Genomic DNA, 16,755 nt, shown 5'->3' on the forward strand with positions numbered 1-16,755 from the left:
CCTGGTGTTCTTCCAGGGACGCACAGATAACAAGGGCAGCTAAAGAGAACATAAAAGTGTCTGTACCAATTAAGCTCTTGACAGGCTGCCTTACACGGACCAGGAATGGTCAGCAGATAACACACAGGTGCCGGAATCAAAAAGGCCTTCGAGCAAACGGCTTCAACTCCTTGCGTAAAGCCTGTGAAAAGACCTGATGTCCTGCAGTCCTCTTGTTCTAGTGTCTTTTCAAAGTTCAGGTCCTATTGACTCCACATCCAAAACAAGCCCTTAGGATATTTAATTAGCATAGATCCACTGAGATATGAAAAATTATAAATTAGAGTTAAAGCAAAACCTAACCTCAACACTACAGGTATTAAAAAAAGACATCATGATGGCAAAATTAAAGATTGACAGGGGCTCTACTGCCACTCATTTTCGCCGGTGAAATCACACTCAGGAAATAAAAATAAAAAGATTTCAGTATTGTTATAGTTACCATAAGCGATGAATGGCTGGAACCTGCTAATTTTCTAACAAAATAGGCTTTCAATAAAGTGTTAGTGATATAAAACACAACATTCATGAGTGGATGATCCACAAATACATGCTACAATAAGTTTGGCAAGACTGATGGCCTTTCAAGCAGGGCCAGAATAAAAACCAAAGTGATCTCGCTTTAGCCTCAAGTGATACTGGAGTACTGACCTGCTCAGAGCAGTTAAAAGGCTGTTAAAATAGGAATAAGCAAAGGGTTTGTTGTGTCTAAGGGCAGGAAACACTGCACAATTAATTTTGCCATATGTTACCGTACTACTGAAAGAATAAGTGAAAAAATGTATGACATCGTCTAAACAAATCTTCTAGCATTATTAATTCAAGTCTGTGCAACAGTACGCGACTAATGTTCACTGGCAAAATTAAATTCAACTACAAAAATTCTGAGATCTGATTATGGCAATTAGGAATCCTACATGCAATGCAGCCTGCCCATTAACAGCCTACCCCTGCAGCATTTTTGTATTAGAGTTTGTTATACTCTTCCTGAAAGCAAGAATTTTTGCCCATTGTTAGTATTTTTTTCCCCCATGTTAAATAAATCATAATGTTCTTGAAAGCATTTTTCATAATCAAGCAGTGCTTCAATCTTTAGAGATCCTTGTTCACACATGAGTGGAAATAAACATTGACACCATCGGGCATTGACTAATCAGTTAATAGTAATTGCTACCTCAGAAATCCAAGGATGAAAATACACTGCTGGAAATACACTGCATTTATGCCATCTCAGACCACGACCAGGACATACTGCCAGAGCATCACACTGGGGAGGAATTGAGTTCGTCACCTTTTAGAGCAGGATCTCTGGGTTTTCAGCTCCGCAGTGGACGGGGCTGACTCGATCTAACCCTTATCCAACATGACATTGCATTGTGATATAAATAGTGTCTTACTTCCCTGCTTCAGAGGAACAACGTTAGTCAAGAAAAGGTCAAATGGTTTTGCCACAGGGGAAAAGAGCAAAAAATCTTTTGTAATTTAATATTGCCCTTTTTTTTTTGGAAGGCAGGAGACTCCAGGTGCTAGTCACACAGGAGGGAGAGGAATACAGAAGACAAGACACGGCATATTTATCTAGTCTGCAGTAGCACAAAGCAATAATATTTCAATCATTTCTTAAGGCCCAGGAGGAACTAGTATTCACCCAGCATCTCACTGATCTCATCTTTACTTGGAATCCTGCAAACTCTATAGGCAACGTCTGCTCAAACTTCGACAATGCAGAAGTAAGTTACAGCTGCAGGCAAGGCTAGGACAGATGTACTTGATACCCCTACTAGGGAATGTATATTTTTCTTACTCCACAATGCTTATTGCATCGATGCTTTCAATAAGTAAAGCATTAATAAACATGACTTTTACGTGTAGCTAGCCAACGATGTATTTTTAGCCAAACAGGAAAAATACCCAGTTTTAAGTCTTTGAATACATTACCCAACCTGAGGTTACTGCTACTAACCCTCAGATAAGCACTATAAATATAGCCCCATGTATTTCTTAAGGATGCTTTCAAGCATTTTTCTTATCCTACAGAAAAGAAAGTAGCTCTGTTACAAAATTTGCATTCAAGGCAGGCTGGTACATTCACACACAGTTGAACTAGAGAAATACATACAGCTGGGAAGCAAAATTTCTACAAATTACTACATGAAGGTGACCCAAAGCCCGATTTATTGCTAGCTTTTATTGCTTGCTTTTATTGCTTCCAGCGCACTGGTAATCTACGCACATGGCAATACTTCAGTACTAATGGAAATCAGTAAACAAGGTCACATGCGTGTCAAACAGTTGCTTTGCACATTCTAAAAATATTTGTAGGTCCTGTTTGCTAGAATGGCACCGACCTTTCCTTGTGTCATTCGCGCTGCCTGCGTCGCTCACTGGGTGTAGGCTGCACCTACAGCTGACGGTATGCAGGGTGGAATACATCCTACTCAGCGGAAATAAGGGGAATTGCTAAACTTGTTATCAACCAAATTAAGAAAGTAAAATAATTACAGCAAATTATCCCTCGGGCCATCTTCTGCAGACTACAAAAAACTTCTAGGATGCTCCAAAGCAGTCCATCTTTCCTGGGAAATACCACACATTGAAAAATAATTGTTTGTCATTAAATTAAATTACAGTACGTAAGGTGAATGAGATAAAGGGAGTATCTGACTCAGCTGGAATCGTGTTTGGCCCAGACCCTGTGATACACAGGCAGCCTGCAGGTTATTTTTGCAAAACACGTTTATGCAGTGACTTTAAGCCTTCAGGCTAAACATAACGTACGGCGAAGGGCTAGAAGAGAGAAAACGCAGCAGGTCCCCTCCGCTAGCCATTCTTTTCAGTCTAAATGAGAAAATCTCAGATGCAGCAGCAAAGACAACAAAATATATGTAACAGCAGTAGTCTACACAATCTGTACAAAGAGAATGAAAGGCTCCAGCTATTATTCCAGCGTTAAAGTAAAGCATCTCCCCCAGTCGTGACTAGCCAAGGGAGTTTGCTTCCCATGCTGCTTTGTGAAGGTGGAGTGAATCCCAGCAGCTACCGAATGCAGCGTGACAACCTGAACCATGGGCAGCACAAACCGACATCGTACAGGTGCACAACGCCCTTAAAGCAAAAAGTGCTGGCAGTGAAATATCATTGAAAGGAAATGCAGTGGAGGGAGCAAGCATCTTCTGGCATTTTGAACTCAAACCAGAAACTTTCTGTCTTCACAAAAAAAAAAAAAAAATATCAAATTTATGAGTAATAGATCTTTCTTTGGATTTCTGTAAAGTTCCTGAAAGTTCTGAGCACGTGAACTGTAGTTAGGAAGACTGAAGTTGAGGATTTGAAAGAGAAATGAAGACAAACTCGATGTTTATATAATAAAACAAAACCCAGTGCCAAACCTCGAGAAAAACAAGGAAATTCAATGGTTATAACACTGTTTTTTGTCAAACACCATACATTCAGGATTTGCATTTTCCAACTGCCATCTGGAACTCTATTGTTTTACTTTATGCATAATGGGGAAGTAAAGCAAAATCGCTTGTACCTTCATGTCCTCAGGCTTTTTTGTTCATTTGTTTGCTTTTAAACAAGGAAAATATACAGATAATGACTGGTTATGATTACCGAGAAATACCTAAAGAAAATGAGTTTTTCAAAATGCCCCATCCAAATGCATTAGCAATTAGAATCTCCTCAAGTTTCCATTAGTCTGTCAAAACACGAAATAACCTTATAGCAGCTCTGACTAAAACTCTTAAAGATTGTCACATTGATTGAATTTCAAAGTATAGACTTACAAAGTCGTAGTCTCCATCCTGCGGTACTTTCCAATCAGATGAATTTTTTGTCTGGCCAGACACATTCTTCCCAAAGCTATTGATTTGATTCTCCTTCTCCTTCTGCTCAAAATATTCAAGGAATGATGGTTTGGCTGGCTGCATCGTTTCATCCCTCCCTGGAAATATTAAAAATAAAAAAAATAGTTGTTTTGAAAAATATATTTTCGGTTACACTGCTTTACATCATGCCTAAAAGTGATTTTATTTTTTTAGCACACACTAAATCACGTAGTACTGCTAAAGCACTGTTTTTTTCAGCAGCTTTTCAAACATAAAGCTGACTGTACAGTGAGAAAACTGGAGAAGGGAAGCTCAAAGCCCGCCACACAAGTGATTACAACCCTGGAGGCCTTGGCCTCTAGACCTGCCATCCGTCCCGCAAAGCACACTACCCCGTGACCGAGCTTCGTGCACTGAATGCTAGAACTCAAACACTACCAACTAGAGAGGCTGGGCTTTTTGCATCCCAGCCAGGTTGCCAGGCACTGCAAAATATGCAAAGTTCCAAAACTAAACAGCATTGTTTTTACAAACAGAAACTCATCTTTATATTTATGAATGGAACAGTACAACAGTGAGGCTTCCAAAGACCACCTTTACCACATAATTATCACAACTACTTCTACCCAAGGTGAGTTATAAGTTCTATGTTTCTTGGGTAGAAAGGATTAATTAGTTTGCAGGGTTTCTTTTTTTCTTTTTATAAACAGTCAGTCAGTAAGTTTTCAAGTTTACTGCCCTAGTTGGTTTTTTTTGTAAGTTAATTCCTCTGAACATACTTTCTTAGTGGATTACTCAAATAACACAGAGATAGAGATTAACCATTCAATTCTAGACTGCACTTAAGAAACCTGGGGTAATAAGAAATAGGCAAGGGTACAAATAGAGACAGAGGAGTCAAAATAACTCCCTAAATGTGACTACTTTGATTTTTAAGAGCAGGCCTCGTAAGCCTCCCAAGCACCATTCTTAATAACAAAGAGTTTACCCATACTGATGGCAGAAGAAAGGATATAGCCAGGAGCACAACACTTTAGCACAACTGGATTTACATTATTCTCATTTGTCTAAAATATTCTTTAGAACCAGCAGAAGTTAACAGAAGAGGAAGAACACTGCTGATCCACTGGGCGCAATGAGCTAGTAAAACTACATTATCATCAGGTGCCCATGTATGTTGGGTGGTTGCTGGGATTAGGGAGGCGAGCACAATTGTATCCCTTCTTTTAGCCATCGCACCATCCGAATCCCTGCTTACATGATTTAAGTACCATTACATACAAATAAATCTAGCAATCCGTTCAGCAAACAGGTTTCCACCCCTGAAGGAAGAAACGCAGGGTCAGAAGTTCGCAGAACGAAGCAGAGCCCCAGTGCTGCTCGGGGAGCGAGGAGGTGGGCTCCAGGACCGAAGGCAGCTTCAGCTGCAGGGTGAGGACAGCGCAACGGGGAGGAAGCGACGAAAAATGAGAGGATGAAAATACTGATTCCTAGCAGAGACGGCATAAAAGCCAATGCAGGAATAAACGACAAAATTTAACTTCATGGCCAGTCAAGACCGAAAGACCTTCACTGTCTCCAAAGGAAGGTTTCTTTACTAATGCAACGGGCACCACATCAGATGCTGCCCAGGCTACTCACGCTCAACACTGGCTTGTCCTGTGAGTTCGTGCAGCTAATATCTTGTCAAGAGGCTCAACCTAAATGAAGAGGCAGGCTTGCACAGCAAACGTGCTTTAACAGGGCTGCACCGCAACATCATGACAGCGGCAAAGGCAGCTACAGACTACTCACAGCTTAACGCCAGCGTGCTGCTCTTATTGATAAAATGCCTCAAAGAAACCTGCGAGAATAATGGAAGTAAGCACTGTAACAATACCCAGTAAAATGGTTTTCTTCTGGTAAAATATGGTTCATCATACTTGAAACATATATTTTAGTCAATGCAGAAACCATCATTTTCAGAAAGCAGGGTTAGGACTAGGCTTAACAGAAAATGGCATCAGAATAGCCTAATTACAGACTGTGGAAATAAGTTTACTGTCCAATGCCATACATTTGAAATAAATATAATCTGTCAGGCAGGCAATCAACCAAAAGTTTAGAGCTTCAGACAAGCACACAGGGGACAGAGCCATGCTTTGATGGGTTGGTGGGGTCTGCGTAACGCAGAGACTCTCCTGCAGGAGTTTGTACAGAAGGCAAGCTAGCACAAGACAGTCCTCACTAAGGACGTTCAGCAGCGCCTTCCTCTTGAAGAAATATTAGCTATTCTGGAAACCCATTAAGATTCAATCACAGAATATTATTCTTCCACATAAAACTGCCATCCAGTGATCCAGAACTTCCCTGGCAGGCTCTGTCTGATCCTCAGACAAGCGTATGAATTCCTTGGTCGGCTATGAGATACTTTGGGAAGTTATTTGTCTATAGACGTGTTAAATACAGAACAAATTTCTGCAAAGTATGAGAAATCTTGGCAGGATATTTGGGTTGTGATACTGAGAGAAGGGTGGTTCTACACAGCCTGAAATGTCACGATGCATTTTGAAAAAGCACTGCACCGTTCTGCCTCTCCAGGGTCAGCTAAAAGCTCAAGCATGAACTGAAGTGCTTATACTTTTGCACTATGACAACTGGAGCAAAGACAAATTATTCTACCCCGGCAGTAGTTCCCCTTTAAAAAAAAAAACAAACCAAAACCAAACAACAAAACCCTCATCCTACAGAATTAGATCAAGAAAGACACCTTCAGACAGGCTGCATGAAGGTCAGTCAGGAAACACGTCTGCGAAGCGGAGAACAGATTTGCTGTTGGGAATAATTACTGAAATACAATAGCAATCCAATTACTGCTAAGTGATAAAACATTTATTTAGAATGAGGTAAATAAACCCCTTGTATTCTGCTGCAGTCCAGCCTGTCTGAAGCAGGAGGTGAGCTGTTATGGGCAATCATGGCAATGTTTAACACCAACAAATTTTGCTGAAATAGAGGAATTTGTAACTACGTAGGCTAATCTATACACAGCTTACTGACAGCCAGCCTAGGTCACTGTAATTTAGGCTTCCTAGGAAAAGAAAAAGAAAATCTAAATCAAGCACGTACTGTACATTTCAAAAACAATTGTTTGCAGCACAGGAGACTTTCAAAGCAAGTGTTTCACGCCAGTGACACTGGCTTATTCAGTTTGGGGTTTTTTGTTGTTTGTTTTTTTTTTTTTTTTATTAAAAAATGTTCACTCATACCAGAGCTTAATTCAATGTCATGTAAACTAATCATGCTCATTTCCCCACAACTTGTATTTTACCAAGAACTGCAATATTTGGAAACAACTAGTTACATCTAGTGAACAACCACAAGCCTTATTTAATAAAACATCTGTTTTCATGCAGAAATGAAACAGACAACGAAGGAAGCACTTGAAGTGGTGGTGGTAGTTTATAATCCTGAAGAGTACAACTGGATTTTCAGCCCCACCAGTACAAGTGATGGAAAACCTGGGTGGCTGCAGGGGAAGGCTGCCAGGACACCGAAGAGCTCCCTGCCACACTGGGAAGGTGGGAGGGCAGGGGGTTTGTTCAGTCAGCCTAGGGTGGGCAGGAGGAGCTCTAGCTGTGGTCTCCCACCACAACAGGCCATCAGAGCCCCACTCTCCCCAGCGAAAGGATGAGAGGAACGGTCTGAACTGCAGCACAGGCAACGCAGCTGAACGCAAGGAAGAAAGTTTTCACAACAGGGATGGTTGTGCAACAGTGCAGGGCTGGAGCAGCTGTGCAAGACCCTGAGTAACCGGATCTGACATTGCACTTGGTCCCAGCTATCACACAGGGAACCGGACTGATGACCTCCAGACGTCCCTGCCAAGCCGCTCTGAGGGCGGTGAGCCCCTGGCGCAGGGTGCCCAGAGAAGCTGTGGCTGCCCCATCCCTGGAGGTGTTCAAGGCCAGGTTGGACGGGGCTTGGAGCAACCTGGGCTGGGGGGAGGTGTCCCTGCCCATGGCGGGGGGGTTGGACTAGATGATCTTCAAGGTCCCTTCCAACCTAAACCATTCTATGATTCTGCAGCTCACGCTCTTCACACCCACTGTCGGACACCTCTAACCTTGCAGTCACCTTAGGCTTTTCAACTGCATGCAACATTTAGTCACCAATTTTAGTACTTTTCTACACATCAACATGTAACACTGCATCGTTATTTAGTGGTGGTTTGGTTTTTGTTTAAACTGATTAAAATAGAGATTGCAAACTGACAAACAAAAAAATGGAAAAAAGATAACATAAAATGAAAACCAGCTGGAATACAGATCTAAGATGTCTGAAATTTTAGTTGCTGCTATGATCTCAGTAGGGGTGTGTACGCAGCAAGACCGATAGAAACACTCCTGGAGACAGAAAGGCACTACACCAAATCAACTATCATTCCAGCACGACTGGATATCTTTTCGTCGATCCTGGCACTTAACAGCAGTGTCATCTTTCCAAAGACGATCTGCTATTAATTCAACACAAGAATCACACCACTATATCTTTAAGACTTTGATAACGGGCAGCTGAAGACAAAAATCGATCACTGCTATTTGCAGAAGCAGATGCTGCTGAAAGATGACACCGCACTAAATGTCTCTGTGCCAAAAAGCATTTAACTTCCTAGTTTTACAGGGTTAGACTAAAATATGAACATCTGACAGAAAGTGAGATCACAAGTGTGGCAGAGAAGAGCCAGAGAAGGTCACCCCACGGTGACAAGAAAGGTTTCTCCATGCATTTGTTTTTGGAACCTGAAGAGTTTCTTACAAGGATGAGCCACGAGAACTCCCCAGAGCCATTAATGGTCTACCATTTAGGTATGCAGTCATCTTTTTAGGAGTTGTATTAATTACGCAAATGGAACACCACAGCTCTGCTGGAGCCGGTCCAGCTGACTGCAGAATCGGAGGTTTGGGCTGGCTGTGCAGAGCCCCAGGCGCTGGCAGGACCGCTCGGCGTTCAGCCTGCCGTGCGGCGAAGAGCAGAAGCCCTCCGCAGAAAACTCACAAGTGCTGCCTGGTATAAAGTCATGTTTAGAAAAGTATAAGGACGTCAGTATTGTTGCGTGTGAGAACAGAAAAAGATGCGAAATTGCTGGGTCCAAAGGTAGAGAATGCTGTAAATTGTCAACAACAAATATCCCCTTAGATTTTGATTTTTAAAGGACTTGACTACCTTAGTAATAGCGTTACCCCTTCAGTACCGGAGAGCAACAGTGCAACTGCATGTGGGCCCACAGAAATTGGGACAGTCCTCACCCAAAGCACAACCAGTCCAGACAAGCCAAAAGACAGCTGACAGGTATAGGCAGGGCACTGCAAGAAGCCAGAGAGGCAACACCAGCAACAGCCAGTGGCCTCAGCATACTGGATCCTCTCCTCTGCTAGGCCAGAGCGAGGGCAAGTTTTAAGGAAAAACTTAAAGAATACGCTCCCTCCCCAAAACCATCACCTGTCTGAATACTTGAGGGAACAGAAGAGGTCAGTCTTGGTGGCTGACTGCAGCACACAGACCTCCTTACATCAAGCAAAAGACGACAAAGGCGTGGAGAGCCTTCAAGCCATTTGCATTTCCATATGATGCTGCAGAGAAAGCAGAATTATAAAGAAGAAATAGCACAGTCAATTAAGCCAGCAAGGGATTTACCTTTTTTTTTTTTTCCAGCAGTAAAGAATATCTGTGAAACCAGATCATTCAGTATCATCTAGTCCCAGAAATCAAAGCACTCATTTTGTTGATTTTGTCAAATTAGCTCTCACAATTGAAAATTTTCAGAAGCTCATGAGCTTCAAAGGACACCTTCAAAAGGAAAGTGAAATTTACAAAGTCCTCCTATCTACCGAACAAGCTTGCTGAGTAATGAAACCAGTATTTCTGTTTTTTCTCTAAAATTATTCTTCTTTATTCAAACTTGACAGCAGAAGAATCCCTGTTTTGTTGTTCTTTCTTCTTGAAAGAGATTGCTATTATCTACCTAGGGTGAATATTCTAGAGTCACAAAGCTTGTCATGAGAAACAGTAAGATAACCTCGGGAACACATTTTGTGTGCTCTTTACTCAACTCAGTTAATACTTAAAATATGTATTCTTGAACCTATGGTGAGAGATTTCCTCCCTTATATCACAAAAATCAGAGCTAGAGCTGTGGCTGGGAACAGTCAGGAGATCATGCTACAAATTCATCTACAAAGAAGGTAATGTAAATCAACAACAATGAAATGATCAGTTACGAAGTTAGCAGTATCAAACTAAACCATGATACTTGGTACACATGTATGTGTTTGTCAAGATTACACAAGGCTGCAATCTTTAGAAAGACAGCTGGTCTCAGCTCAGAAGAATACCTGTGTTCGTGAGAATGGGGTGTCAGGACCAACAAAACAAAAAATTTTTAAGTCGAACTGTGCTAGGGAAGTATCACGAATGCCCAGTACAAAGCCTGGGAAGAGGCACCCCTGTGAGCAGGAGCTCAAAACAGCTCTGCAGAGATGCAGTGAAGAGCCCTCACGTTAACGTTAAAGAAAGCAGAGCTATCACTGCCTTTAGCCAGCCGTAATGCCAGAAAGGATCCCCTGGGACAAGCAGCACCGTCTTCTGCTATCCTATACAAGATTATATAGTCCCTTTGGCAGAGGCATCAAGATCTATTGTATAGCAATTGGTTTGCTTTGTCTTTGCTGTTGACAGGCTTGCTGTTCTCCCAGAGTTATGAACCCTCTCATTTCCAGTCTGAAGTTTATGGGTAGCCAGAGTATATGCACTTGTTCTTGAGCAAGCCTCAGCTCTTCGCCATTCAAACCATCACCCTCCAGTATTCACTGTCCCTCCTTGCCCCCCCCCCCTTTTTTTTTTTATTTTTAAAGCATTCTTATATCCAATGACATCTTTCATTTTAGTGGTCTAAACAAGCATAGCTCTTTCACTGACTTCTCAGGTAACAGGCTTCGTCCCCAGCAGTCTCTGTGAGCTTCTGTCTGCTTTAGATTGAATTATGTAGTTTTAAGACTGAAAACGCACACATTTAGGATGCACAAAACAGTGCCTGACAATTATGTGCAAGCAACACTTCATTAATATTAAATTTCAAATGGAATTGCAGTTTTATTCATTTCAGGCTATTTCTTAGATATCACAGATGAACTTTAGCAGCTGAACAGCATAATTTGTACAGTATGAACAGGACTGAGTTGTTTTATGCAGCAGAGCAGAGATGCCAATTTATTCAACCAGAGCAAAAAGTGCTCCATCATTAATGAATTCACCCCATGGCAACACAAGCTGAGATTTCCTCACATTAAAAGCAGACCACATAACACTTCATATCTATCGAAGCTTATGAGGACGTGCCTTTCCATAATTATGGCCTATCTCAAACTAAATCAAAGCAGAACATGCCTGACAGGTCCTGCTATTAAGAAGGAGCTCCTAAATGACCATAAAAATCAGTGCTAGGTATCCCAACTAATCTCTTTTAATGACTGTAAGACATCAAAGTCATCTAAGGAAAAGAGTAGCAACGCTCGTCCAAAGCTGTGGTGTATATAATTGAGGACTCTTTCTGAAAGAGGAGGAAATCCTCGCAGTAATGAAAGCTGTTTAAGACCACGTTACCTCCTTTCGGATCTCTTTTACATAAAAAGTCAGAAAAGATTATAAATATAAAGCAGCTTTCTTCCTCCATCACAAATTTTCAGTGGACACCTACATCTTTCACCTCATTAGCTTGAATTGCTAATTTAGTCCAGCAACTACAGTACGTGACACAAGCAGTGAGACGTGAAGGTGCATCAGGAAAAAGGAGAACATTTCATATTCTGCATCATCTGGCTCAGGTTCTGATGAATCTTAATGAGAAACAACCTCATCGACAGAGCCGCGAGTCTTCAGGTCCAGCGCCCTGTGGGCAACAGCTCTGGCTCCCCGAATGGCATAAAACCACATCAGCATTTGCTAACACCCTTTCTATTCATAATCTGAAAACTCATTTGTCATCTTCATAACCCAAAAACTCATTACCTAGAGAGAACAGAAAACAACATGGCAATGTACTTTTTTTTTTTTTTGCTGAAGCTTGAAAATCTGCTGGTAACAATGAATTTGGTTTTAAACTTCTGCAATTAAGGAATTTATGAGTTTGTAGAGTTTTCCTCCTTCCTGCTCAGGAGGAAAGCCTTCTCCATGGTTTATTTTGATCCAGTAGGAAGTAAGTTTATTCTTAGAAGAGACAGGTAGGTTACAGTTTGCCTGTATGTGCAAATATATGCACGCATATGGGACAGAGATATACTTACTGAGTGACTTACTACTACTCTGTCTCTTCATTGAGTCTCCTGAAGCACACCGCCTCCTGTATGCTATTCAGGACTGTTAGTCATACTTCCCATCTTCCTCAAGACAATGCTTCTGTCCAGGAAAAAAAAAAGTCCCGCTACTTCCTATCCCCCACCATCAGAAATGCAGGGATGCTTAATAATAAAGTGTTAGGAAGAACAAGAACATCTCTCTCTCCAATTTCAATGTCTCTGAACACATAATCATTAACAGATGATGAACTTTGTCTTCGCATTAAGGCTTTGTCAAACATTCAAGACAACTGAAGGTGGACAACCATCCAACTTAGACCCCAGACTTAACTTGCCTTCATGCTGCAGTCTGCACAGAACCACTATTTCAACTGCTAACGCACTGCCCAGAAGTCCAATAGCCCACAACTATTCAAGCAGAATAAACAAAACCCACAGCAAAAACCCAGCAACAAAACCGGCAGCATATACAACTCCCATCGCTCAAAAATACTTGATATTCCTACAACAATACTTGATATTCTTAAACAAACTGTGCTGGCTGCTGTTTACGCCAAGTTTGCCAGCAAGGCTGCTATTAAGTCAAAAAGTAACACAGCTGGAAGACTTCTCTGTGAAGATTTATATTCTCTATACCTCAAGAGTGGCAGTATAATGCTTCTTACAGTTCGAGAAGAATTTAATCAATGTAGGTGTTTCTATAAACAGTGTGTTATTTAAATGCACAATGCTAGGAGTGTTTTATGGTCCGGTTATGCCTAAATGGACCAATTTATTTTAAACACAGAAATGTACCACTGAACATTAATAACACCAAGTAGTGGGAAGCTGCTACGAAGAGCTATTGTCTATGCAGAAAAACAGAGGCAAAACACAGTCAGTATCTTTTACATACACATGATGTAAATCCTGACAAACTGTGGAGCCATTCTCTACAGCCCCTGCGTTAGCTATTTGGGTAACACCCATCTGCATTGTTTGGGACAACTACTGATATTCCACCACCTATAGCTACCTCAGCTACATACCAGTAATACTTTATTCAATTATAATATTAATGCAATCACATAAACCTTCTGACATCCACATTCATTCTGCTGTCCACGTTACAGCTTTTACAGTCATTGCTTTATATGAAAAGTTACTCGTTAATTAGTGGAGACAAAAAGTTTCCCAAATCTTGGCAGTAGTACTTCTCTGGTTTAGGTTTAAGTGTCACCCACTGGATGTCTCACAAAGCCACCAAGACTAACAAGCTTACACTGAATCATTTTTCTAATAGGAAATTGCCAAGTTCACATCTCAGCTCATTTAATTTGCTAATGAAACCCAATCTCCCTCAAAAGGGGAAATATCTTTCTAAAAGGACACAACCAGGCTTAGCAGCGTGGGCATGGTAAAAGCGTAACAAAACCCAAACCACCCCTAACTTTATTATAAGAATCAAGCCTAGAATTTTTGATTTTAAACGTTCACAAACTGTTAAGAATTTTTACCTACGCATTACATTACCAAAGCAGAGGCAAGAGCATTATTAGAACTTCTGGTCTACCTCTGCTCCAGATGCGTTGCTGAATGTGTGCCACGTTAACAAAACCCCACGGCCACAATTCTTCCCCCTCTCCAGATCCCTCATTCATCTCGACCCAAACACCAGACAGCCCAGCTCACACCTCTGTTGGTACTACATTCTCCGCTATCAGTTTATTTGGTGCTCAAACAAGCAAGAGGCACTTTAACACAGAAAACAAGACAGATTCTAGTACTAGACAAACTAGATCCTGTTTCACTTGGATCTGATCATATTGCAACGTCCAACATGCTCATCTGCTTTATTACAAAATTATGTTTCACTCTTTAAATCGAAGAGACAAACTCATGCCAAGTTTCCACTATGGAAAGACCTACAGCAAATAAAGCAGAAAAAAGCAAAAAAAGAAAGGTAAAAAAAATGCTGCGCTATTTACTAGCACTATATAATCTCTCGTGGAAAAATTAAAAAAGATGATTTCAGACATATTCACAGTTCAAAAGTGATTCTAGCTCTCAAGCACAATGGAAATGTCTGTTATTATGAATGATTGTTCATCTGTAGTTCTTCAGCTACTTCCAAAGTTTTCCTGGAATAGTTTAATTGCAATCCATAAGTAATCTGTTAGCAATCGATTTATAAGTAAAAAGTGTCACAGCGCAATTTAGTATCTGCGGTTTCAGGCAATCACTTGAGTGCTTTCAAAATGCGTAACAGAATGTCATAGTGACATTTTTAATGCTGCCTGGATATATATATATATTGAGTGCACACAAAAAAAGCCAAGCAAATGAAAGAATTTCAGCAAACAGAATTATAGCTCAATTGACTACAAAACAAAACTCCCCCTACAATGTAAAATACCAGAATTTAAGAATGTTTTTCCTCTGAGGCTGAAAAGTTAAGAATTGATTTAGGCAAGAAGTTATTTGCTAGACTATTGGAAGTTGTTTGCTAGGATATTCAAAGACAATCCTGTCTAAAGCATCATATTTCAATGTCCTATAGCACTTTTTACATTAAAAAGAAATAAAACCAAGCCAAAAACTGGTGAAGAGACAGATTTTTTTTTTTTAAATTGGGAGGAAGGGCTAGACCACTAGCGCAGAAGCCTGTGGTTAAAAAGCCCCAACTACTAATCACTAATGCCACCCAAGAAAAAAATCAGAACCTTTTTATTGACTTAAAACAGGTTTTATTGCAAGTCATAACACAAGTTGCCAAGTGAAATATAGACTTCTTTAAAAATATGAATCAATGAAGCTTCTTCAAACTCAGTGGTTTCCGAGCAGGGTTATTGCATTTATGTTTAAGATTACCAAAGGAACTTGCTCCAGAGAGTTCTGCAGCAGGCTGATGAGCTTTACAGTTAAATTAATTTAACTGACTGTTAAGAGAGCATAAATATGGAAATGGCAAGCTGAAAAATGGAGCTACGGGCAATTCACATGAAGGGCAAGCTGCTCAAAGACACTGCCTTGCAGCGTGTCCAAGAAATACACAGAGAACTGCTTGGTGCGGCAGCAAGAATTTCAGCATTATGCTACTAGGGAAGGAGGAGAATAAGGTGTTAAGGAAAAGTTAAGTTTTAGTCTGGTACAATCATCTTCATTAACATCAGTTTTCTTGGAATCGAGGTTCAGGTTATTCCAGTGCAGCACAACCTGCCGCAGAGCCAGCGCTTAGCGCAGCTGGGTTTCGCCAGATACTGCTGCGCGAACCCCACCGACAGCAACACGGTCCCAGTGCCAACCACTGCCTGCCCCCCGGCCCCCCAAGCGCTGCCTCCAGAAGGCAGAGCTGCTCAAGCACTTCTGCCGCATGCTCGGCTTTGAATACCGTTACACAGCCACAGTTGGAGAATGGGGTTTTTAAGAAGTCTGAAGCCCAGGGGGGGTTAAAAGCAAAAACTCAACTTTCTAGTCACAGAGCTCTTAGAGTTTGTTCTGGAGCTCCCTCTTGAGGTTCGATACGACAGTATATTAAAGACATTGCAATATCCTCATAACCAATTCTACTCAAAATGAGACTACGTCCTTGCAAAAGAGATATTAGCAAAAGCATCTCCTCAAACCTCTGTACGCTTGTTTGTAGAGAGTGTTAGATGCTTTTGAGTTGCAATCTTAAAAAGACGGTGAGAAGATAAACACAGGAAGAGGCACTTTACTTGTACACCTTCGGGAGCCAGTGCAGGAGCACAGTATAGTAAAACCTCTGTTACTGTGAATCAGGAAACAGAATAGCTCACACTGATGATGAGAAGTTAACAGTGTTGTCTATTTGTAAAGAAACAGCAACTTCACTTGGTTTATTTAAGGCTGTTAACACGTCCCACTCTTTGGGTGACTTTCTAAGCTACTCTAAGCATCCCCCCATCTCCTTCCTAGAGCTACCCTGTTCCACAAAACCCGATGGCATCGCTCCATCGTCATTGTTGCCACAAGCTGCTACGTGAGCTGACACCTTTGGTGTTTTATGTGCTGAATCAGCATTTGCCAAAGTTTGCAAAACTCTTTAAACAGGTTCTGCTGAATTTCACTCTTGAAAATAGTATCTTTCTACAAGCTCTAGAGGGCCCCCACATGGAAGAAGCTTTCAACGCAGAAATTCCTGAGAAAAGAATTTTTTCAAGCTCCTGTTGAGCATTTTTTCCTCTCCCACGACAGCTAAAGGTTCAAAATCAGATGTCAAAGGAAGTCTTCGGAAGCAGGGCAAAAACCAAATGAACAAGCCTTGCCTATGATGGTCATATTTGACTACTGCTGTGCCCCCACTCAGCACTTTCCTCAGTCAAACAAGCATCCCTGCTGGCCAGCTGAGTCATCTCTGACTCCTTCTGCCTCAATACTGTCAAGACTACCCAAATCAGTGGGAATGGATTTCTGTGAGTATCCACAATTAGGAAAGGATTCTTTTTTTTCCTAGTCATACTATTCCAGGAAGGCTCTCCCATCTCTTTAATCAAAAAAACATTTTTAACCCTTTTCCAGCTCAGGCTGTGAGGTCTTCTGCAGACTATCAG

General features: G+C 41.2%; 1 protein-coding gene across 1 annotated transcript in view; it reads right to left on the reverse strand.

The window, feature by feature from the left end:
• STK4 (serine/threonine kinase 4) overlaps nucleotides 1–16,755 on the reverse strand; it is a gene marked incomplete at its 5' end in the record, with an annotated part of 48,602 nt that overhangs the window by 19,987 nt on the left and 11,860 nt on the right. The window contains one exon of the mRNA XM_082490910.1: nucleotides 3,828–3,985. Coding sequence (XP_082347036.1) covers nucleotides 3,828–3,985 — 158 coding nt within the window. The remainder of the gene's footprint in view (nucleotides 1–3,827; nucleotides 3,986–16,755) is intronic.

Source organism: Vanellus vanellus (assembly GCF_965231255.1).
Source record: "Vanellus vanellus genome assembly, chromosome: 15".
Taxonomy (NCBI): Eukaryota; Metazoa; Chordata; class Aves; order Charadriiformes; family Charadriidae; genus Vanellus; species Vanellus vanellus.